This window comes from Bison bison, unplaced genomic scaffold, assembly GCF_000754665.1.
Source record: "Bison bison bison isolate TAMUID 2011002044 unplaced genomic scaffold, Bison_UMD1.0 scf7180017864107, whole genome shotgun sequence".
NCBI lineage: Eukaryota > Metazoa > Chordata > Mammalia > Artiodactyla > Bovidae > Bison > Bison bison.
In genome coordinates this window covers 416,870-442,365 of record NW_011494679.1, presented here as the reverse complement: position 1 = coordinate 442,365, position 25,496 = coordinate 416,870, and the positions used below count along the sequence as shown (strand labels likewise).

The window sequence follows — 25,496 nt, the reverse complement described above, 5'->3', positions numbered from 1 at the left end:
TTCATCAAGAGGCTTTTGAGTTCCTCTTCACTTTCTGCCTTAAGGGTGGTGTCATCTGCATATCTGAGGTTATTGATATTTCCCCCGGCAATCTTGATTCCAGCTTGTGCTTCTTCCAGTCCAGCGTTTCTCATGATGTACTCTGCAGAGAAGTTAAATAAGCAGGGTGACAATATACAGGCTTGACGTACTCCTTTTCCTATTTGGAACCAATCTGTTGTTCCATGTCCAGTTCTAACTGTTGCTTCCTGACCTGCATACAAATTTCTCAAGAGGCAGTCAGGTAGTCTGGTATTCCCATCTCTTTCAGAATTTTCCACAGTTTATTGTGATCCACGTAGTCAAAGGCTTTGGCATAGTCAAAGTGATGCTCAAAAACACACTGTACTATCAATCAGTGTGCTCAAATCTAGTGAATACATATAAAAGCTAAATATTTTTAAACTGATTTTAATGCTTATTTTAAGTAAAGTTTTAGTCTCTCCTCCTTACTATAGCAAACCTTCTGATTTTCATTAGTCTGCATTAAATTTGCTCTTCTAATAATGAAACAATATGCTAACAACAGAGAAGGCAATGGCACCCCATTCCAGTACTCTTGCCTGGAAAATCCCATGGATGGAGGAGCCTGGAAGGCTGTAGTCCATGGGGTCGCTAAGGGTCGAACATGACTGAGCGACTTCATTTTCACTTTTCACTTTCATGCATTGGAGAAGGAAATGGCAACCCATTCCAGTGTTCTTGCCTGGAGAATCCCAGGGATGGCAGGGCCTGGTGGGCTGCCGTCTATGGGGTCACACAGAGTCGGACACGACTGAAGCGACTTAGCAATAGCAATAGCAATGCTAACAACTCCATTATGTATAATTTACAAACAGTTGGAAAACATTTCATTTTGTATTTAAATTTTCTACCAACCATCAAAAGGAATTAAAAGGCTAAGTAAAAATGCTATAATCTTTCATTTGTGTTGAAAATATCAGCACAAATTCATGATTTATTTTTCTCTTGATAAAAACAAAAATACTGATTTAACAATGCTGTCTACTGAGAAAGCCTAAAAGCATTGATAGTTAAATGTTTACTACTTCATCAACCAGATTGTTGTCACTAAACTCTATTTTCCTCTAACAAGACCTTTGGGGAAATGACTAATTCCGTATACAAAATGGAAAATGTAGAATACGGGTCAGTACATTTTGAGAGGTCTGAATGTAAAAAAGTTACCAAAGAAATACTGGCTTCATATCAAAATGACACAGACACAACTTAAAGGGGTATTCTTTGCACAAGGTGGGACAATTTGAGTATAGTAATAATAACTACAATAATAAATACAACACGTTGAAATATAAAAAAATCATAGGTTCATAATGACATTATTTAAAAAATCATTGATTGCCTATGAAACTTATGATACTAACTTACTATGCATTGTTCTAAAAAGTGACAAAAAGAAAAAAGTAATTGTCTATATTGCCATTCCTATACAAACTATATTTCAGGTACCTAAAAAACTGATAAAAAGTTCTTCCATCATCACTAATAAATGCAGAAAGAACAGAATTAAAACACCATCTCACAATCAATCATTAAGAAAAAGTTGGTGAACAGCATTTTAACAGATTAATCAGATTAATCATACATGAACCCACAGATCAAACTTAACTCATGAAAAGGGGGAAAACCAGACACCTCTTGCCTCCTTTAATGTACGAGAACTATATGCTACTGCCTACGAAGCAACCTGGTTCAAGTAAACTAACATTTAGCAACTAAAAATATTTCTGAGACAATCAGTAAACTTGTACATTGATTACATAAATAATGATATTAAGAAATTATTCTCATTTTGTTGGGTGTGATATTGATATTATGATTACCTTTTAAGAGTAAAAGTACAAGATTTCATGGATTGGCTTTAAAAATAGTTCAGCAAAAAAAAAAAAGAAATGGAAGGCAGGGAGGACAAAGATGGAACAAGAGCTGAACAATGCCAGTGGCCACTGAAACTGACATTCATTATACCATGCTATTTTTATGTATGCTTGAAGTTCCTCGTAAGAGGTCAACAACAACAGCAGCAGGAATTCCCTGTCAGTCCAGTGGTTAGGATTCAGCACTTTCACTTCCTGGGCCTGAGTTCAGTCCCTGGTCCAGGAACTAAGATCCTCCCAGCCACACAGCACAGGCAGAAAAAAAGGAAATAAACTACCAAAACAACAACAACAAAAAATTCCCAAAGAACAACAGTTCCCTTAAGCACAGAGGGAAAAAGTCAGCTCTACAATCTTTGCCTGCCTCTTCAAGTTAAGTATATAGTTCTATACTGAAACTCTAATTTACAAAAATTAAGCAGCTATTTCAAATATTACCACTGAATACTCCCTAAAATACTGTATCTGCTTGCAAAATAATTTCAGTGGCCAAGAGAAAGTCTGAGAGCTTCCATACATAGACAAGTGGGTTATCTTTTTTATAACAAAGGACAACAAAATAGAAGTTCATGACTTAAAAACTGAACAGCCACACATCAAAGAAAAAGGAAGGATGTGGACACCAGCACTCAGTGCCCACTGGGCACCTGATATTGTGCCACACAGCCACACAAATCATCTCACGTGAACGTGAGCTCTTCTTCTCTCCCCAAAGTTTAAAGAATTTCCATCCGATGCATAGTTCTTAATGATTATAAAATGCATTCTCAAACAAGTGAGAACCTACTTCACACTTAAAAACAAAGATCAAAATGAAGATACCTCTTCAAGGCGTTTGCCAAGCTTGTCAAGTGTTTCCGGGAAATATTTTTCATTTTTCCACGGGTGAGGAACGTAGCGCTGCCACACCTGACCTGTCAGATGACTACAGGCAGTCACCCACTGTTCACAAACTGAAATACCAGCTTTCAGATTTTCCTTCACAAGGTAATAAGGATCTTCCCAGAGGTTCAACGTTCCCAACTTCTTCTGAACAAATCTTCCAAATGAACCACCTAATAAGGTGCAAAACAAACTTTTTAATGAACATATCTTTTAAGCAAGTAACTATGGAATACATGCTTTTTATTAAATTAAAATGATATAAATTAGCAAGTCAACAATCTATGAAATACCACATCCACACCTTTAGACAAGCACTGTTAATAACAAATATTTTTTAAAAACACACACGCACACATGTATTTGTATATTGGCATCTTTCATTATATCCTATATATCTTTGAAGCATAGAAATATACATAGAATTTTTTAAAGGCCTCAGTCAGTCCCACAGTATGGATATGACATTACATAATCAGTTCTCAACTGCTATTTGTTTCTACTCTCATTGTACAAACAATGCTGTAATAAATGTCCTTTTATGTACTTGTCTGGTAGGTCCTTAGGATAATAATGATAAAGGTATATTCTAAGTCAAAAAGTATATTTTTTTTATTGACAGATAATCCAATATACATTAAACTTTTCAGTTGGTTAAAAATAAAGTCTAAACTAATACATGCATTTTTTACATACATAAAAAAAATTTATGTTAATTTGATTATCAAAGAAATTGACACTGTGATTTAAATTAACTATGTACAAACATCTACTTAAATAATCCTATATAATTTGCTCTAAGAGTTACTTTAAGCAACAATTACTCTATTAAGGAGCATTTCAGAGAAGGACTCAAAGGAAGAAATAGAAAATAAAATAAGGCAAGCTTCCAAAATTTCAAAAGTGTATTTCTTTACTAGTACCTATAATATCTAAGAGATGTAACATTCGTGATTCAGGATAATGATCATGTTCTGTTTGTCTCCACACATCATCTACAACATCCCGAGTTGTCTCCACCAAGTCAACCACTTCCAATAAGGACAGACCATCCAAGTTATAAAATTCCTAAAACCAAAATGCAGTCATGTTTAAACATAATCGTATTTGCACCTAGGGCAATATAAACAAAACGTTGCCAGAGTTTGTCAATGCTACGATTCTAATATCTGCCATTATTTTCTCCTCTTCTTCTACCAGATTCTATATAACTTCTTTATGCAAATACCCTATCTGATCCTTCACAAACATAAATTTCATAAAAGCCAGAAGAAAAAATAAGATCTGCATAAACCCTATAAATTTATTTTTACCCTTGGCCTAACTTCCTCTAAGTTTGGATTCATTTCTTTTATTTATACAATAGAGTGTTTATTTAACACTATATACATACCACCTTTTTCACTTCATTTATCCTTATTCATTCATTTCCTGGTTTGCACAATGTTACCAATAGTACAAATCTAGTACATGATTTCATTACTGCCACAAAAAAAGTTTTAAACCACTTCAAACACTTCATTCAAATGGCAATAATGAAATAATACTTAGAATGAACAAAAAAATTACTATTTATTTTGAAAAGAATAGATTTTTGTAAAAAAACAAAATGGTCACTTATTTAACCTTTCCATAGATGTATCAAGGAATAATCAATCTAATAAAGTATCAAACTAAGACTTTTTATATTTCAGATTCCTCCAAACTGCTAATTTGAAAAAAGTGAACAATTTTCCAAAAGAACGTATTATCTCCACATGGACAAACCTCTTAATATTGGGCTTCTCATTTTTTTCTATCTGCATAAAAGTAATTATATTTTTGAGAAAAATATCTTCTAGTGATTAGAATTTAACTTTTTCAGAAGTTTGAACTTCTAAGTTGTACTCATTTTAAATACATATCTTAAGTAAACTCTGTTACATCTGAAGAATATATTTTGTCCAAAGCTATCAAATAATGATTTTAAAACAGAGATAAAGTTAATAAAAATTGAATGCTACAGTATTTCTATCAAAACCTGATATATAACTATATATGAATCACATACTCTTGCAATTGTTTCAAATAATTCTTTAAAATAACTGGCTCTTTCTTTGGTAATCTGTTTACTTCCACGATGAGCTTGTTCTATCCAAAACTGGAACTCATCACTTGGTGTAAGAATACCTGAAAAGTGAAAGGGAAAAATAAGAAATATCAACTATTATCATGGTCACCATTTTGAAATGTAAAGAAATAATGAAATACTATATTTGGTATACCAGGAACTAATATTATTATAATAATATTATCTTAAAATAATTAAATATAAAAATATTATAATATAATTAATACATTATTGTAAGTCAATTATAACTTCAAAATCTCACCAACAAATAAACTAATATAAAAAGAGATTAGACTGTTGGTTACCAGAGGTGGGGAATGAGGAGAGACAGAAGTGGATGAAGCTGCTCAAAAGGTACAAACTACTAGTTATAAGATTAAATAAGTACTAGAGATATAATGTACAATATTATAAATGTAAATAGTGCTGCTTTATGTTATATATGAAAGTTCTAAAGACAATATATCCTAAGGTTTCTTATCATAAGGGAAACTCTGTTTAACTTTGTATCTACAACATAATGGATGTTCACTAAACTTACTGTGACAACCATTTCATGCCACATGCAAGTCAAATTACTATATTATACACCTGAAACTTATATAATGCTACATGTCAATTATCTCAATAAAACTAGGAAAAAGAAGGAAACAATTAAAAATAAAAAGCCAGAAAGTAATTGGTTTCACTTGCTGATTTTGCACGTTTCTGTATTATTCACCAAGTACAGAAAATGAATTTTACAATTTCTATGAACAAAAACGAACAACAAAACAACCCCTAAGCAATTAACAAAATGGCAATCAGTACACACTTATCAATAAGTACTTTAAAATGCCTGAATGGATATGAAAACAAAATCCATATATATGTTGCCTCTTGGAGACTTGCTTTGGATCTAAAGTCACACTGAGACTGAAAGGGGATGGGAAAAGGTATTCAAAGTAAATAGAAATCAAGAAAGCAACACTTATGTCAAATTAAAAAAATAAACACTGTCACAAATGATAAAGAAGGACATTACATATTGATTAGTGATCAATTCAAGAAGATATAACACAATATAAATATATATCCAACCAACATAGGAACGTCTAATACATAAAGCAAATATTAACAGACATAAAGGGAAAACCTGACAATAATAAATTCATAGTAGGGAACTTTAACCTCCCACTTACACCAATGGACATATTATTCAGACAGAAAATGAATAAGGAAACAATGGCCTTAAACAACACATTAGACCAAATAAACTTATAGATATAGGACATTACACCCACAAGCAGCAAAATATACATTTATTTCAAATATATATAGTACATTCTCTAGGACGAATCCCATGCTAGGCCACAGAAACAAGACTCAGCAAATTTTAAAACCTGAAATCAGATCAAGCATCTTTTCTGACTACAATGCTCCGAGACAAGTAATCAACTAGCAGGGAAAAAATTGCAAAAAAAAATCACAAACAAGTAGAGGCTAAACAACATGCTACAAACAAACAATGGATCATAGAAAAAAAAATTTTTAATACATGAAGAAAAATGAAAATAAAAACACAACAATCTAAAATCTACATGATGCAGCAAAAGCAGTTCTAAGAGGGAAGTTTATAGTGATACAGCCTATTCCACAAAACAAGAAAAATCTCAGACAACCTAACTTTACACCTAAAGTAACTAGGAAAAAAAGAATAAATAAAACCAAAAGTTAGCAGAAGGAAAGAAGTCATAAAGATCAGAGCACAAATAAATGAAACAGGAACTAAAAAGTAATAGAAAGATCAATGAAACTAAGAGCTGGTTCTTTAAAAAAATAAACATCATTGATAAACTTTGCCACACTCATCAAGAAAAAAGGACAGAGGGCCAAAATCAATAAAATCAGAAACTAAAAAGGAACTGACACTGCAAAAATTTAAAGAGTCATAAGATATTATTAAGAACAATTATACACCAATAAAATGGACAGCCTAGAAGAAAAGGACAAATTCCTAGAAATGTACAATTTCCCAAGACTGAATCAGGAAGAAATAGAAAAATATGAGAACAACTACCAGTCATGAAACTGAATCAGTAAAAAACAACTCCCAAGTACTGCAGTCCAGGACTAGATGGCTTCACACATCACATGGTTTGGTGAAGTCTACCAAATATTGCAGAGAAAAGTTAACACCTATCATGCTCAAATTATTCCAAAAAGCTACAGAGGAAGGCATCCTTCCATACTCATTTTCTAGGGCCAGCATCTCCCTAAAATCAAAACCAGACAAAGAATCACAAAAAAGGAAAATTAAAGGTCAGTATCACAATAAATATGAGTACAAAAATCCTCAACAAAACATGAGCATACCAAACTCAACAATACATTAAAAGGACCATACACCAGTCAAGTGGGATTTATCCTAGAGATGTAGATGATTCGATATCCAAAAATCAATCAATGAGATACCACATTAACAAACTGAAGAATAAAAATCACAAAGTCACCTCAATAAATACAGAAAAACTTTTGACAAAAGTAAGCATCCATTAATGATTAAAAACTCCCAGCAACAAAAATGAGGTATAAAGGGAACATAATCAAGGACATATGTGATAAGCCCACAGCTAACATCGTACTCAAGATGAAAAGCTGAAAGCATCTCCTCTAATACCAGAAACAAGACAAGGATGGCCACTCTCACCCACTTTTATCCAACACAGTATTGGAAGTCCTAGCCACAGCAATCAGACAAGAAAAAGAAATAAAAGGAATGCAAACTGGAAAGGAAGAAGCTCCGCTGTCACTGTTTGCAGATGATACTATACAAAAGTAGATCTCATCAATGAATCTGGTAAAACTGCAAGATACTGGCAACACCATGGACTGTAGCCTGCTAGGCTCCTCCATGGAATTCTCCAGGCAGGAATACTGGAGTTGGTAGCCATTCCCTTCTCCAAGGGATATTCCTGACCCAGAGATCGAACCCAGGTCTCCTACATTGCAGGCAGATTCTTTATAGTCTGGGCCACTAGGGAAACCCAGTAAGGTGGGAAATGAGGGTTAATATTTATAATATACAAAAAATTCATATAACTCTATATCCAAAAATAACATTGCTTTGTTATTAAAATTTTTTTCAAGTAGGCAGAGGATCTGAATAAACATTTTTCCAAAGAAAAGAAACAGATGGCCAACAGGCACATGAAAAATGGAAGGGAAAGTAGAGCAGCCATTATGGAAAACAGCATGGACATTGCTCAAAAAATCAAAACTAGAACTATCATATGATCCAGCAATTACACTTCTGGGCATTTATATGAAAAAAACAAAAACACTAATTAAAAAAGATGTATGTTCTCCTATGTTGACTGCACCATTATTTACAACAGCCAAGATACAGAAGCAACCTACATGCCCATAAACAGATGAATAGAAAAAGATGATGTAGTACATATATACAATGGAATATTAGTCATAAAAGAGAACAAAATCTTGCCATTTCTGATAACATGTATATGCCTAGATGGCATTATGCTAAGTAAGTCAGGCAGTGAAAGACAATACTGAATAATCTCACTTATATGTGGAACCTAAGACACAAAACAAATGAACAACAAAACAAAAGCAGAGTTATAAAGAGTTGGCACCACCAGCTCATCGCCAGAGTGAGGCACAAGCTATAGGGCCACCATGTGCTTACCAGTGCCCACCCGCCATGCCTGGCTTCAACTACAAGTTCCTGGAGAAACCCAAGCTTTGTAACTGTCCGTTACAAAATAAATGAGTCACTGGTATCAAATGTATACCATTTGATATAGTATAGGGAATATAGGGAATATATTTAAGGGAATATAGTTAAGAAATATGCACTATCTTTCCATGGTAACATATTATAACTACACTCATCATAGTGAATTGAATGTAGGTGGTTAAAAGGTACAAATTTCAAAAGATAAATTAGTAGGGATGCAATGTTGTTGTTGTTGTTGTTCAGTCACTCAGTCATGTCTGACTATTTGCAAACCCATGGACTACAGTCCTCAGGATCCTCTGTCCATGAGGTTCTCCTGGCAAGAATACGGAAGTGGGTTGCTATTTCATTCTCCAAGATATGTTCCCAGACCAGGGATAGAACCCATGTCTCCTGCACTGGCACTCAGATTCTATACCAATGAGCCAACAAGGAAGCTATAACATGATAAATATTAAATAGCACTGATATGTTATACATGAAAGAGATAAGATAGCAAGGAAATCCTAAGAGTTCTCATCACAAGAAAAAGATTTTTTTCCTATTCCTTTAATTTGTATCCATATGAGGTGATGGATATTCACTAAACTTATGTGATAATCATTGTTTGATGTATTTTAAGTCAAATCATTATACTATACACCTTAAACTTTTACACTGTTGTATGTCAATCATATCTCAATAAAACTGAAAGAAAAAATAAAACAGTTTTCTTTCAAATTTGCATTTAAGTTTCCTAATGAAATGGACAATCTCTAGTTGCTTAATCACATGCTGGAAGTAAATTCACTAACCTTTCTGGTTGTATGAGATTCAGAAAGGATTTAGAAAGGATTTATTTTACTATTCAAGCAAAGTATAAAACTACATCTGATATTTTAAACCAATGATTTCTGTATGTCATAAATTTCATCTTAATTGTTCTTGGAAATAATTTATCTATGGCCACAAAATTATAATCAGCTTCAGAAAAAAATACATTTTAAAAAACAGTCACTGGTTTATTATCTTTGCAAATATACAATTAGTATCAATCCTCATTACTCACAGATTCTGGATTTATGAAGAACCTACTTATTAATATTTATATGTATCCGAAGTCACTACTCTCAGAGCACTCATGGTCATTTGCAGACACACAGAGCTGTGAGAAATTTTAGTTGCCCAACACCTATGTTCCCAGCTAACGTTGCTTGGACTGCAAGAAGATCCAACCATTCCATTCTGAAGGAGATCAGCCCTGGGATTTCTTTGGAAGGAATGATGCTAAAGCTGAAACTCCAGTACTTTGGCCACCTCATGCAAAGAGTTGACTCATTGGAAAAGACTCTGATGCTGGGAGGGATTGGGGGCAGGAGGAGAAGGGGATGACAGAGGATGAGATGGCTGGATGGCACGACTCAATGGACGTGAGTTTGCGTGAACTCCGGGAGTTGGTGATGGACAGGGAGGCCTGGCGTGCTTCGATTCATGGGGTCGCAAAGAGTCGGATACGACTGAGCGAATGAACTGAACTGAACTGAAGCCTGAACAAAGCAACAATGCTTGTCTTTTTCCTATCGTGTTTTTCATAGTTTATGTAGCGTCATAGTTTCACATTTTGTGCTTCTTGTTGGTGGTTTTGCTATTTAAATTGACCTGGAGCACGGTCAGCAGTGCTGTCACCCATCCCCAGCACTAGAGCACTGTGATGCGCCTTAAAGAGAACACGCTTCTGTTAGACGAACTTCATACAGGCATGAGTTACAGTGCTGTTGCCCACGAGCTCAATGATAATTCATCAACAATATATATTAAATAATGTGTCTAAAAAACACACCTAAAATCAGTTGTATGTTGAGCAGCTGGTGAAAATGTTATGACCAGAGGCTCACAGGGTCCTAGGCACAAATTTTCAGTATTTGCTAATTCAGTGTTCACAATGACTTAATAAAACAGAACTACTGAAAACAATGAGAATCAATCATATTATTTCCATAAACTGAACATTAAAAGAGATTACACTTTCCCCTTCTCCAAATCCATACATAAATCTATACATTTAAAATCAGCTCAAGCTCAGAGATGAACCAAAGGTGCAAAGAAATATTTGAAAAAGTGTATTAATTTACTATGTACTAATAAGGCAACGGTTTTGACTTTCTTTGATAAAATTATGGCTAAATACCTCGTGTGTCATCTTCCTTAAATTTCAGTTTTGATAAGTTAGTATCTGATCTTCGTAGAACTATACCCAAACCAGCTTCTAGTTCACTCAAAAGGTTCTGAAGTTTGGGATCAAAGTTTCTGCTCCATTCCTGATCCTAAATAAAATCAGACAAGAGCACATGATGATCAATATCTTGCCAAACAGGCTTCCTAAAACCTTGTCAAAAACTAAGTCCAAATATACTTGTTTCACTCAAAGCCTGGCACTACCTCCATCTCTTAAGAGAGGGATAAAAGTCCTTTCAACAGTTAAAACTTTATAAAGGTCATTTACTATCACAATTTAAGAATGGATGTAGATTGCATTTTACATCTTTTCCAATTTCTCTATTTGTCAACAAATTTAATTATTTTTTAATTAAAAAATATTTTAATTTCTAATATTAGCAATAAATAAAATAATAAATATTTATATTTGTGTGTATGAAAGCATTTATCCAAAGACTTAGGCTAAAATCAACAATCATACAAGCTACTTTAATTTACTCACCTTTAGTAACATTGGTGCAAATACTTGCCGGACAGCTTGGTAAAGGGAATTAATAGGTGATTCTAACATAGATGAAACAAGAATATTATTATGTAGATTTTGATCAGTAATTACTTCGGGTCGCAGCTTGAAAAACACCAGCACTTTATCTTTTGTGTCAGCAAAATCAATCTAAAGTGATAAACAAATGATTTTTAATGTTATTTTCATAAAGTTAATATTTGAAAATATTACCCTAAAATGTTGTACCTATAATTTTATCCCTTGGTAAAAGTATACTTTAGAAATAATTATAGTATATTACAATCAGTCTGTCTTTGCTCCGTAAGAAAACCTGGGTTTGAAAATTGTATCCCCACTTATAGGTGATTGTATCATAAAGCTACTTTGATAATTGATAAGTGATTATAAACAAAAGCACTACATAACTATTGTTGACATACACTGCGAACTACTCCACTCCAGCCAGATTCATTAATACTACAAATCAAAGGTGTGTGCCCCAGGTACATACTGGTGAAGAGTATAATTTTCCACCCTACTCCAGAAACTCTGTAACAAGGATGTGTATTACCCTCTTGCGTGCATAACTAAGTCACTTCAGTCATGTCCAACTCTTTGGGACTCTATGAACTGCAACCCGCCAGGCTCCTCTATCCCTGCAATTCTCCAGGCAAGAATACTGGAGTGGGTTGCCACGCCCTCCTCCAGGGCATCTTCCTGACCCAGGGATCAAATCCGCATCTCTCACGTCTCCTGCACTGGCAGGTGGGTTCTTTACCACTAGGGCCACCTGGGAAGCCCAATTACCCTCTTACCCAAAACTAAGTTCTACATAAATAGACAACCTAAAAACCAAAAAAAAAAAAAAAAAAACAGGTTGTCTATCTCCTAAAATCATCTTTACCCGAACCAGTGTTTTTCGTGTAAAGTATCTGAGCATCAAACTTTATTACTAAATTGTCATAAACCTAGATTATTTAAAATTAAAACTGTCTGAGCTAAACTGGAATTCACTAACCCAACCATGCTTAAAATAGGCCACTTCACAGCAATTAGTTCATTAGCTGTAAAGTATACCGCCCAAAAGAAGTTTTTGCATTATACACATATTCACAAAATTGTTCTCATTTCTTTTTCCAGGAAGAGAAGTCTATGCTGTAAAAAAAAAGAAAAAATTCAAACAAGTTCACTGTTGTGCGTGAAGAAACACGCTAAGGATGAGTGAGCTTTTGTGCTACTTTTATCCTAATCATTGTATCTGTTTAGCCACTAGGAAAGAACTGTCATTTACTTGGCATTACTGCTTTTCTCAAACTCTCATTTTCGCCCATTAGAGTTCTATGCTAGTATGATCATTTTATTCCCATTACAAGCAAGTGAGAACTGCAGACTGCAGTAAGTAATTTGAAAAATTCATTCCTTAGTAATTAAATAGACCATACACTTGAACTTTTCTACTCCCACCTATGTGAAGAAAGAATATTCACAAAATACATATTTTAATATCATACTTTGAGAACAGTAACTATGTCACTGGCCAAGGTGCTGCGGGGCATCAGGACAATGAGCTTTGCCTTAACCACAGTCAGAGTTACAGCAAAAGGTAAGCCTGCTACAGCTGTTCCTTCCCTGAGTAAAGAATCAGCACTCCTAGCCTAATCTTCCAGTTTCCCTATCATCAGCAACTGCTATTTACTCTTAACTTACTCTAATCTGATAATTACTAAGGTATACATTGGGCTTTCTAGGTGGTGCTAGTGTTAAAGAACCTGATTGCTAATGCAGGAGACATAAGAGATGTGATGGATCCCTGGGTCAGGAAGATCCCCTGGAGAAGGAAATGGCAACCCACTCCAGTATTCTTGCCTGGAGAATCCCATGGACAGAGGAGCCTGGAGGCTACCATCCATAGTGTCAATGGACATGACTGAAGCACTTAGCATGCAAGCAAGGTATAATTTGTTCTTTTTTGAGGTTGCAAAATGTCTCTATCACCTCCTGGGATCCATCAGGGATCAGCAGACTACAACCTTCTGCCTGTTTTGTACAGTTCACAAGCTCAAAATTATTTCTACATTTTTTTAAAAATCAAAAGAATAATATTTCATGATATGAAATTCAAGCATCAGCGTCCATAAATGAAGCTGAATGCAGTCATACTCAGTCATTCACATATTGTCAAGGTTGCTTTCTCACGTCAATGGCCAAGTTGTGACAGAGACCTTACAATCTGCCCAAGCCCAAAATATTTGTTATCTGGCCCATTATAGAAAAAAAATTTGCCAACTTCTATCCTATAGCATAAACCAGATCACATCTCTCTTGCTTAAGACTACCAACAACTTGGTATTTCAACCTAAATGGTGTACAAGGTCCGAAATGCTCAGTCCATATTTTAAACTTCCAGTCTTTGGGTTATTCATTAAACTTCAGCAATGACTGTGTAATTTTTTTTTCCCAGCCCCCTGAAACCAAGATGAGATCCAGCTCAAGTTGTGTCTGAATCTTTGCAACCCCATGGACTATAGCCCTCCAGGCTCCTCTGTCCATGGGGATTCTCCGGGCAAGGATACTAGAGTGGGTTGCCATGCCCTCCTCCAGGGGATCTTCTCAATCCAGGGACTGAACCCAGGTCTCCAGCACTGGGGGCAGATTCTTTATCTTCTGAGCCACCAGGGAAGCCCCTCCCTAAATCTGCCTACAACTAACTCACCATTCAAATCTCATTTCAAAGGGCTCCAACCCAAACAGGCATTCCCTCCTTCCCTATTTTAATGCAGTTCCTCACCCCGCCCCAATCACTACTTTAACATGACTCTATTTTTACTGGCAGCACTTATCAATACCTAAAATTATGTTACATTACATATCTGTGTAGATGAAGTGAAGTGAAGTTAAAGTCACTCAGTCGTGTCCGACTCTTTGCAACCCCATGGACTTGTCCATGGAATTCTCCAGGCCAGAATACTGGAGTGGGTAGCCTTTCCCTCCTCCAGGGGATCTTCCCAACCCAGCGATTGAACCCAGGTCTCTCATATTGCAGGCGGATTCTTTACCAGCTGAGCCACAAGGGAAGTCCCGTCTGTGTGGATGTGTTTAACCAATTTTTGTCCATTCAAATGTTACTCCTTGAAAATAAACTGACATATTCACGGCTTTATCCCTAGTAACCAGGACAATACCAGACCATAGTGGGTGAATTAATATTTGTTAATTTGTTAAATCATGCTGACTGTCAGACATCTAAAGTACAACTTAAGATACAGAAAAACATTTTCAAATATGACTAAGTATCTGTACTGTGATGTATGACTGTATATAAAATACACTGTTGGGCTCTACTAGCTTAAGTATTAAAGTAAAAAAGTTATAGACTCAATTTTCATTACACAACCCAAGATATATTTTTACAAATCCAAACTCCTCATCTTATTTTCCCATTACACTCTATCTAAACTTTCAGATCCTGAAGGAAATCAGTCCTGAATATTCATTGGAAGGACTGATGCTGAAGCTGAAACTCCAGTATTTTGGCCACCTCACGCGAAGAACTGGCTTATTGGAAAAGACCCTGATGCCGGGAAAGATTGAAGGCAGGAGGAGAAGGGGACGACAGAGGATGAGTTGGTCAGATGGCATCACCGACTGGATGGACATGAGTTTGAGCAGGCTCCAGGAGTTGGTGATAGACAAGCAAGCCTGGCGTGCTGCAGTCCATGGGGTCGCAAATGGTCGGACACGACTGAGTGACTGAACTGAACTGAAACTTTCAGAGGCATTTACAGCACTGTGCTTGATTTTATCATTTGTTGAGTATATGTCATTCTAGGTCATCCAGAGTGAGGCTCCAGAAGGCAGAAGCAGGGGGTCTTATGTGAATTATATAATACTAACTTATCGGAGCAGGCCTCCTGGTGGCTCAGAGAGTAAAGAATCTGCCTGCAACGCACAGGTTTGATCCCTGGGTTGGGAAGATCCCCTGGAGAAGGGAATGGCAGCCCCTTCCAGTAGTCTTGCCTGGAGAATTCCATGCACAGAGAAGCCTGGTGGACTACAGTTGTCAACTATGATTATCCATGCTTTTTACATCTTTGTAAACTTACTAAACCAAAGAAAGTGCCTTATATATAGTGAGTTCGAAATACAGTGACTGAATAGAATTGAGTCAAATCCAAGACTAAAGATTCATAACAGGGTGAATAATCCAATCATCCTACAAAAATGCATTCAATGTTTGCTGTGTATCAAATACTCTGGTAGACCTAAGGATATGGATGAACACCAGAGAAAGAGGTTTAAAAATATGACTGTGATTTGTTAACTTTCATCCATTTACTGAGCCCCTTTAACATGTAAGGCAATTTTTTCTGTATATTACTCTGAGTGCATGTGTGTTTATCTCCTGTTTGCAGGTGCACCCATTTCTTAAACAATCCTGCCAGTAGAAGCAGCAATGAAATAAATATTAATGTCAATACATCACAGGTTGTACAACAAAAAAGAATTTAGACTATCTTATCATTCCGTAAAAGATTTTAGTTCCTAACTATTCTTTCCCTCGAGTAAATTTAAACTCAGAATATAATATAAAAAAAAAAGATACACTAGAATTTGCCCCCAAAGAACTTCAAAAGGGAGAAAGAAAAAAAAAGTTTAAATAAATAAGATAAATTTCGTGTTTTTAGTTATAACGTAAATGTAGTATTTAAAAAAAAAAAAAAAAAACTAGAAAGACTGTAATTGTTCTCTGCCAGTGAGCGGACGGGGAGCTTCCTTCGGCCAGGAGGGATGCAAGCTTGGAAACCAAGTGAAGCGAGAGGCCCGCGCAGCTCGTCGGGAAGGGACAGCCACGGGCCCTGGAGGAGGACTCAAGCCAGGAGGCTGCCAAGGACCCGGCATCCGTCCTACTGAGCCCGGGACGGAAAGGTAGGCCGGGGCGGGGTGCAGGCAAGCATACCACGTTGGAGAAGGCGATGCCGGAATCGGATCGCTGCACTCTGAGGAGCATCTGGTTCCCGTCGTCCAAAAAGTTGTTGATTTCGGGGCCGTTGCCCAGCAGCGCATGGTCCCAGGATTCCGACACCAGCCCGAAATAGTTTCGAGTAGTGGCGAAAATGAAGAGCTTCCGCACGTCCCCGGGCACGCCGGCCATGACTCCGGAGAGAAGGACCGGAGAGGGCGGGCGGCAAGAGCGAACGACGGATAAAGCCGGAGGACGAAGGCGAACGGAGGCGCGGACAGCCCCAGCCGCTAGCTCGCCCGCGGCCTGCAGGGCTTCGCGGTTGCCAGGGGCAGTCGCTATGGCGACGGCGCACACGTCCGCGCGTGGCGGCGTTACCTCCTCCGGCACGCGCACGCCAAACTCAAGGGCCGATCGACCACCTCGGCGCTCCTTAGCTGCTCGCCGCCGTCATCGATTGCAGGGGATTCGGGCAAGTGTGGGTCAGGTGGCGAAGCCCGCCTTTAGTGCTTTCTGCTGACTTCTTGAAATGGCAACTCACTCCGGTACTCTTGCCTGGAAAATCCCATGGACGGAGGAGCCTGGCAGGCTGGAGTCCATGGGGTCGCTAAGAGTCTGCCACGACTGAGCAACTTCACTTTCCCTTTTCATTTTCATGCATTGGAGAAGGAAATGGCAACCCACTCCAGTGTTCTTGCCTGGAGACTCCCAGGGATGGGGGAGCCTGGTGGGCTGCAGTCTATGGGGTCGCATAGAGTCGGACACGACTGAAGCGACGCAGCAGCAGCAGCACCTGACTTCTTACGACGCATTACTAGGAGACATGCAACTAATCTTCAAGTGCAACAGGATGGCATGGATTTAGGAAGGCTAAAGGAGTTCTAGGGCTCCCTTTTCCCCTGCACTCATTAGCAAACCATTCTGTCAGCATCATGTGCCACACCTGTAAACTGGGGAAATATTATCTAGGTTGTAGTGAGGATTTTAAGAGAATATTATTTAAACATCGCTTTTTGCCAAATTCAGACTTAAACTGAAGAAAGTAGGGAAAACCACTAGACCGTTCAGGTCTGACCTAAATCAAATTCCTTACGATTATACAGTGTAAGTGAGAAGTAGAGTGCCTGATGAACTATGGATGGAGGTTCAGGACATTGTACAGGAGACAGGGATCAAGACCATCCCCAAGAAAAAGAAATGCAAAAAAGCAAAATGGCTGTCTGAGGAGCCCTTACAAATAGCTGTGAAAAGAAGAGAAGCAAAAAGCAAAAGAGAAAAGGAAAGGTGTAAGCATCTGAATCCAGAGTTCCAAAGAATAGCAAGGAGAGATAAGAAAGCCTTCCTCAACGATCAATGCAAAGAAATAGAGGAAAACAACAGAATGGGAAAGACTAGAGATCTCTTCAAGAAAATTAGAGATAACAAGGGAACATTTCATGCAAAGATGGGCTCGATAAAGGGCAGAAATGGTATGGACCTAACAGAAGCAGACGATATTAAGAAGAGGTGGCAAGAATACACAGAAGAACTGTACAAGAAAGATCTTCATGCCCCAGTTAATGACGATGGTGTGATCACTGACCTAGAGCCAGACATCCTGGAATGTGAAGTCAAGTGGGCCTTAGAAAGCATCACTACGAACAAAGCTAGTGGACGTGATGGAATCCCAGTTGAGCTATTTCAAATCCTGAAAGATGATGCTGTGAAAGTGCTGCACTCAATATGCCAGCAAATTTGGAAAACTCAGCAGTGCCCACAGGACTGGAAAACGTCAGTTTTCATTCCAATCCCAAAGAAAGGCAATGGCAAAGAATGCTCAAACTACCACACAATTGCATTCATCTCAACCGCAAGGAGATCCAACCAGTCCATTCTAAAGGAGATCAGTCCTGGATGTTCATGGAAGGACTGATGCTAAAGCTGAAACTCCAATACTTTGGCCACCTCATGCGAAGAATTGACTCATTGGAAAAGACTGTGATGCTGGGAGGGATTGGGGGCAGGAGGAGAAGGGGACGACAGAGGATGAGATGGCTGGATGGCATCACCGACTTGATGGACATGAGTTTCAGTGAACTCCGGGAAATGGTGATGGACAGGGAGGCCTGGAGTGCTGCAATTCATGGGGTTGCAAAGAGTCGGACACGACTGAGAGACTGAACTGAACTGAATTGATTTTTTTTTTAAAGGTCTGGTAAAGAATAGGAGTTTAATACAATGTTAATTTACTTCTGCTCATTTCTGTGCTAATTTCCCACCATTAATTTTGTCATTCTATTATTAATTTCTGAAAAATTTAACCAGTTTTTTCATCACAATCAATCATCATCAGAACACAGAACCGTATTTGTAAAATAACCAAAACAGTGTATGATACTTGTTAATTTGTTTTGTAATAGCACAACCAAATACTTAAGAAATACAGAAGTGAAATTAGGCTTCATTTTCTACTCCATGGCATCACTACAAACTACTAAACTGCCATTTTTCTCAATATTCATCAAAGACTCTGAATTCAATAATTATCTTCGAAAGATGTTTACCACATGCTCCTATATGCCAAGTAATGAACTAGGCCCTCGAGGCCACAGTCTCTGCCCTAAGGGTTTTTGGTGTACTCAGTCTTCTCAGCCCTGATTTGAGCCATTACCTAGGGAAAAGGACACTAATTTTTTATTTGTACCGAATAATCACAACTGTATTCTTTTAGAATTAGAAAGGTCATTTTATCTCCTGAGCATCTTGATTGAGTTCTGGGAATGGAAACTAAAGAAAGCTGAAGTCCTTTAAATTATAAAAGGAAATGAGTTCAGATTCTTACAAAACAGTTTGAAAAGTGGGAGAGGAGTCAGTGAGGTAGAATGCTGGAGACTCCAAATAGGAACCCACGGTGACTGGGTAGCCAAAAAGGCCTTTGAAACAAAAATGGCTAATAGGGATACAGAGATTCTTGCTCTGTGATGGGCATAATGACCCTTCCCAGGATCTTAAGGAAAGCTTCCGTAACTCACAAATGGTTAGTCTAGATGAGTTATTTTGGTGGGAATGTATAAAATGTCTAAGTATCCTTGGTAATATGAATTAAAATGAATGAAAAGGCAATACATGTAGGGACATGAATAAAGAAAGCTGTTGAGATCATGAGAATCTCATCCTCCCAGAAATATTTAAAATCTTGATGCCTTTTGGACTTCCGCAAGATATGAAATTTGAGTTTTCAATCCATTTTAACCCAGATGTCAAAAAAAAAAAAACCATATTAATCTAGATGTCCAGCTGACATGTAAACCCAATGAGGGTAAGGATGTTGTGTATCTTGTTCACAGCTGTTTACCCAGACTTAGGCCTAGAGTGGAAAATGACTCAGGAAGCTTGAATAAAGAATAAAGAATCTCACAGATAGTAAGTTACAGAATGAAGATTTATTCCAAACCCTATTGACTCAGTCTCCAGACACTCTGTCACAATGATAGACAGCAGGTTAGCCTCTAACATCATGTCTCCCCTTTCACAGCTAAGAAGTACTTACCATCCAGGTGTGGCCATTAACTAATTCTCACAATTAGTGGGCAGAAGTAATGTGTGCCACATGCAAGGCAAAGTTTCAAAGAAGTAACTATACCTTTACCCTTTGCCAGCTGGATGGAACTAACAAAGCAACAAGAAATGGCAGAACCATGAAAAAGTTAGAACCAGAGCTCCTGAGTCAGTGTGGAGTACAGCCAGCAATTGTTAAGCAAGGAATAACCTTTATTGTGTTTGAACCATTTTATATTATGTAGTGTGGGCCTATTTTTAAATAGCAATTTAGGCCACACTAACTGAAGAGAAGGGCTTGCCAGGTGCAGCTAATGGTAAAGAATCTGGCTGCCAAGGCAGAAGGAATAAGAGATAATCCCTGGGTTGGGAAGAGCTCCTGGAGGAGGGCAGGGCAACTCACTCCAGTATTCTCACCTGGAGAATCCCATGGACTGAGGGCTACAGTCTAGGGTTTCAAAGAGTCAGACACATCTGAAGCAACTTTGCACACACACACAACCAAAGAGTAATTGATATCAGCCATAGGGTGCTCTTTAAAAAAAATGTTAGTGTGGAGCATTGATTTAGAAGTTAGCCAGCAGGTGACATTCAAACAGTGTGAGCCAGAGGTCAGGGGCCAAAATCTTTCTGAACCAAGGATTCCAATTTTTTTAAATATTTGCATTTCTCAAAACTGTTGGTCTCAGGACTTCTTTATACATTAAAAATTTACTGAGGCCTTTAGAAAAAATTTGTTTCTGTGCATTATTTCTGTAAAAATTTACTATCAGTTCAGTTCAGTCTCTCAGTCGTGTCCGACTCTTTGCGACCCCATGAATTGCAGCATGCCAGGCCTCCCTGTCCATCACCATCTCCCGGAGTTCACTCAAACTCACGTCCATTGAGTTGGTGATGCCATCCAGCCATCTCATCCTCTGTCGTCTCCTTCTCCTCCTGCCCCCAATCCCTCCCAGCATCAGAGTCTTTTCCAATGAGTCAACTCTTCGCATGAGGTGGCCAAAGTATTGGAGTTTCAGCTTCAGCATCAGTCCTTCCAATGAACACCCAGGACTGGTCCCCTTTAGGACGGACTGGTTGGATCTCCTTGCAGTCCAAGGGACTCTCAAGAGTCTTCTCCAACACCACAGTTGAAAAGCATCAACTATTCAGTGCTCAGCTCAAATTTACTATAGTAGTTATTCAAAGTGAGACAGATTCTAAAATTCATCCAATTAAAAATAATAAGCAGGACTTTCCTGGTGGTCCAATGGTTAAGAATTCACCTTGCAATGTAGGGGACATAGACTCAATCCCTGGTCAGGGAACTAATTTCCCATGTGCCCTGGGGCAACCAAGCTCAGACAGGGCAACTACTGAGCCTAAGTGCTCTGGAGCCTGAAAGCCAAAACCAGAGAGAAGCCCTCAGAACTCAACAAAAGAGCTTGCATGCTGCAACTAGGATCTAATGCACCCAAATAAATAAATATTTTTAAATATAAAAGTAATAAGTTAACATGAATTGTTAACATAAATAATATATTTTGATGAAAATAATTATAATTCCCAATATAAAAATAAATTTGGTCAGAAGAGCGGTATTTCCACGAATTTCTTTAGTATATAAATGCCTTAGTAGGAGGCAGTTATTTAATAGATCTTCTATCTACTATTGTATTCATCCCTTGCAATATGTTGTTTTGGTTGAAGTATGTGGAGAACACTACAGATATGTAGTTAGAAAACAGAAATATGTGTAGCTGGAAAACAGAAAGAATTTTATAGTCTTTTCAGATAGCTGTGATACTAAACCCAAACTCCACAAATGGTAGTTTCCTTCTTTGTGTGTGTGTGTGTGTGTGTGTGTGTGTGTGTGTGCGCGCGCGCATGCACTTATTTTGACCATGCTGCATGGCCTGTTGGACCTTAATTACCAGACCAGGGGTAAAACCCATGCCCCCAGCAGTGGACACACAGAGCCTTATCGACTGGACCACCAGGGAATTCTCCACAAACAGCAGTTTCTTGAAGGACAGTTGAAATTTAGAATCTGGAACCATATCAATAAACATTTCATACTCAGTTACATTAAAACCCATTGGTTATCTTGCACTCTGAATGGATATTTTGCCTGTACATAACTGTAACTTCATGTATTGATCATTTGGAAAACATTTGAGCTATGTAGATCTTCCAAATGTGGATACATTTCATTATACAATATCATAAAATCACATTCCTTAATAAACCACTGATACCAGAAGAACAAGTCTGTGTATGGTGAGGTTGTCAAGCTTACAGTAGTAGAGAATTTAAGTTTTCCAAAATTCTACTTTTTCATGAAAGCCTGAATTTCATCATTGGCAACAAATATTGTTCATTTTTTCCTTGAAATGATAGACTTATTTAATTCATTTTTGAGGAAAAAAAATGTCTGCCAAATACCCAAGTCTTAAGAGTAATAGTTTGTCATCTATTCAAGTAAAAATTTTCTTCAGTGATAAAAGCTGATACTGCTAAGTCACTTCAGTCATGTCCGACTCTGTGTGACCCCATAGACGGCAGCCCACCAGGCCCTGCCATCCCTGGGATTCTCCAGGCAAGAACACTGGAGTGGGTTGCCATTTCCTTCTCCAATGCATGAAAGTGAAAAGTGAAAGTGAAGTCGCCCAGTCGTGTCGGACCCTCAGCAACCCCATGGACTGCAGCCTTCCAGGCTCCTCCGTCCATGGGATTTTCCAGGCAGGAGTCATGGAGTGGGGTGCCATTGCCTTCTCCGATAAAAGCTGCTAGTTTTGATCACAACTCAAACAGTAACACAAGTTCCTGGTTGTTTTTTTGTTTGTTTGTTTTTTTCTTTTCCTTAAGGCAACCACTGTACTTCAGTATTCAGCGTAAGTGCTTTTGGTGTTTCATCCATCAGAACATTAAACTGACTTGAACTCAAGATTTGAGATTTGACTAAATTATTTACTCTATCATTGAAGACATTCTTAAATGAAACTGGTATCTTTTCCTTTGAGTACATGGAGGAGAAGAAAGGATGTCTACTAGAACATTTCAGTGTCCCAGCCTTGATTTGTGCAAAGATGCCAGCAGTTTAGCCACACTGGGTTAGTTTTCCAGGGCTGTGTCACAAATTGCTGCAAACTCAGTGGCCTATAAAAACCCTTCTTTATTAGCATTCAGTTCTGTCCATTAGTAGTCTGCAAACAGCATCTCAGCCTCTACTAATAGTGCCACAAAGTTGAGTTCAATATATTGCCCAGGCTGAGTTCTAATCTGGACCTTAGGGTCCTTTTCCAAGCTCATTTTGTTGTTCAGTTGCTAAGTCATGTCCAACTCTTTGCAACCCCATGGATTGCAGTATGCCAGGCTCCTCTGTCCTCCACTACCTCCTGGAGTTTGCTCAAACTCATGTCTAAAGAGTCAGTGATGCTACCTAACCATCTCATCCTCTGCTGCCCCCTTCTCCTTTTGCCTTCAATCCTTCCCAGCATCAGGGTCTTTTCCAATGAGTCAGCTCTTCACATCAAGTGGCCAAAGTATTGGAGCTTCAGCTTCGACATCAGTCCTTTCAATGAATACTTAGGGTTTATTTCCTTTAGGATTGACTGGTTTGATTTCCTTGCAGTCCAAGGGACTCTCAGGAGTCTTCTCCACCACCACAGCTTGAAAGCACCAGTTCTTCAGCACTCAACCTTCTTATATTCACATCCATACAAGCTCATATAGCTGAGACAATTAAATTCCTTGTAGCTGCAAGACCAAGGTCCCCATTTTTTTGCCAACCATAAGCTGACATTCTTTACCTTCGTCTTCAAAGCCAAGGATGGAGAACTTTATCACACAACAAATCTCTCTTATGTTTCAATTCTTTAAGGGCCCCATTCCTTTCAAGAATTTACCTAGCCCAGAGGATAACCTCCTTTATTAACTCGAAGTCAACTGAAGCATGGAAGTGATAGCCCACCATATTCACAGGTTTTGCCTTCATTCAAGGTTAAAAGGTTATACAAGCTGTGCCCACCAGGGAGTGGAAACCTTGGGGCTGTTTTAGAATTCTGCCCACCATTACTTTTACACCATCAAATGTCAAGCACAATGAAAGAGGCACAAAATGTCTATTATTGTGGAAATAGTTTGACATTAGAGACCCCTGAAAATATTTCAAGCTTCCACAGGGGATCATTTGTTCTAGACAGTCTCTATATTACCTATATCTATTTAAGAAAATGAATATTTAAAAAGGGTTTTTAAGTTTTATCCATTATGGTTGACAAATATTGGCAAATTATATTGAAAACAAAATGCCATAGAATTGTTATAATATCATTTTTATATTAAAGTATAATAATCATCTAGTTATTATCCTTGGACAATGTTGGGAGAGCTGTACATGAAAGGATGTAATTTCAGAACCTCTTCTTCAGACTCAGAGAAGCTGAAACTTACTCCGAGGCATAATTATTTACAGATTTCAATCACCAGCACAATGAAATGTACATTCCCATATGACATTTAATGTTCAACTCAAATACTTAAATATATTTACCTCTATACATTTTTATGTGTCCCCAAGGATTAATAGGAATTCTATTTCTTCAAATTCTGTTCCTAAGTCAGAAAAGAGTCTCTAATCATTACCCTGGAGTCTAGTAAGCAGTCGATGCTTCCTGTAGTCATTTGTGTTGAAAATATAGGGGGTGGGAGGAAGGAGCCATTTGAGTAAAGGATTTAGTATTTATTGGGTCATATGCATAACTGAAGTTTATTCTTTCATCTGCACTTCTGTCTACCTCCAATCCCCCAACGAATCCTGGGCATGATGGTGGAATAGCAAGAAATGTGATAATGTGGAGTTGATTTCTCCCAGTCTCCACTAACAGAAACAATCAAAAGCTGACATTTGGAGGAGAACAAAGTCAAAGTTTGGAACTCCTTGCAGATAATACTTTTGGATTTCACTATGAGAAAATGCAGACACTATGATTAAACAATTTAGATAGTTTGAGTCTTCTATCAGATGTTAAATACTATTTATTTGAATGCTAGTGCTTTGTTGAGTTCAGTTCAGTTCAGTTCAGTCGCTCAGTCGTGTCCGACTCTTTGGGACCTCACGAACCGCAGCACGCCAGGCCTCCTTGTCCATCACCATCTCCCGGAGTTCACTCAAACTCACATCCATCGAGTCGGTGATGCCATCCAGCCATCTCATCCTCTGTCATCCCCTTTTCCTCCTGCCCCCAATCCCTCCCAGCATCAGTCTTTTCCAGTGAGTCAACTCTTCTCATGAGGTGGCCAAAGTACTGAAGTTGCAGCTGTAGCATCATTCCTTCCAAAGAATACCCAGGGCTGATCTCCTTCAGAATGGACTGGTTGGATCTCCTTGCAGTCCAAGGGACTCTCAGGAGTCTTCTCCAACACCACAGTTCAAAAGCATCAATTCTTTGGTGCTCAGCTTTCTTCACAGTCCAACTCTCACATCCATACATGACCACAGGAAAAACCATAGCCTTGACTAGACGGACCTTTGTTGGCAAAGTAATGTCTCTGCTTTTCAATATGCTATCTAGGTTGGTCATAACTTTTCTTCCAAGGAGTAAGCGTCTTTTAATTTCATGGCTGCAATCACCATCTGCAGTGATTTT

General features: G+C 38.0%; 1 protein-coding gene across 2 annotated transcripts in view; it reads right to left on the bottom strand.

Moving 5' to 3' along the window:
* DYNC2H1 (dynein, cytoplasmic 2, heavy chain 1) overlaps positions 1–16,693 on the bottom strand; it is a 394,047-nt gene extending 377,354 nt beyond the window's left edge. Inside the window, exons 1-6 of one of the 2 annotated variants that reach the window (XM_010838873.1) lie at positions 16,327–16,693; positions 11,367–11,537; positions 10,836–10,971; positions 4,870–4,988; positions 3,743–3,887; positions 2,760–2,992 (exon numbers count right to left, since the gene is read on the bottom strand). In XM_010838873.1, coding sequence (XP_010837175.1) covers positions 2,760–2,992; positions 3,743–3,887; positions 4,870–4,988; positions 10,836–10,971; positions 11,367–11,537; positions 16,327–16,521 — 999 coding nt within the window. In that variant the 5' untranslated portion in view covers positions 16,522–16,693. The remainder of the gene's footprint in view (positions 1–2,759; positions 2,993–3,742; positions 3,888–4,869; positions 4,989–10,835; positions 10,972–11,366; positions 11,538–16,326) is intronic. The other variant, XM_010838872.1, reaches the window with a different exon arrangement.
* Positions 16,694–25,496: the final 8,803 nt, after the last annotated feature.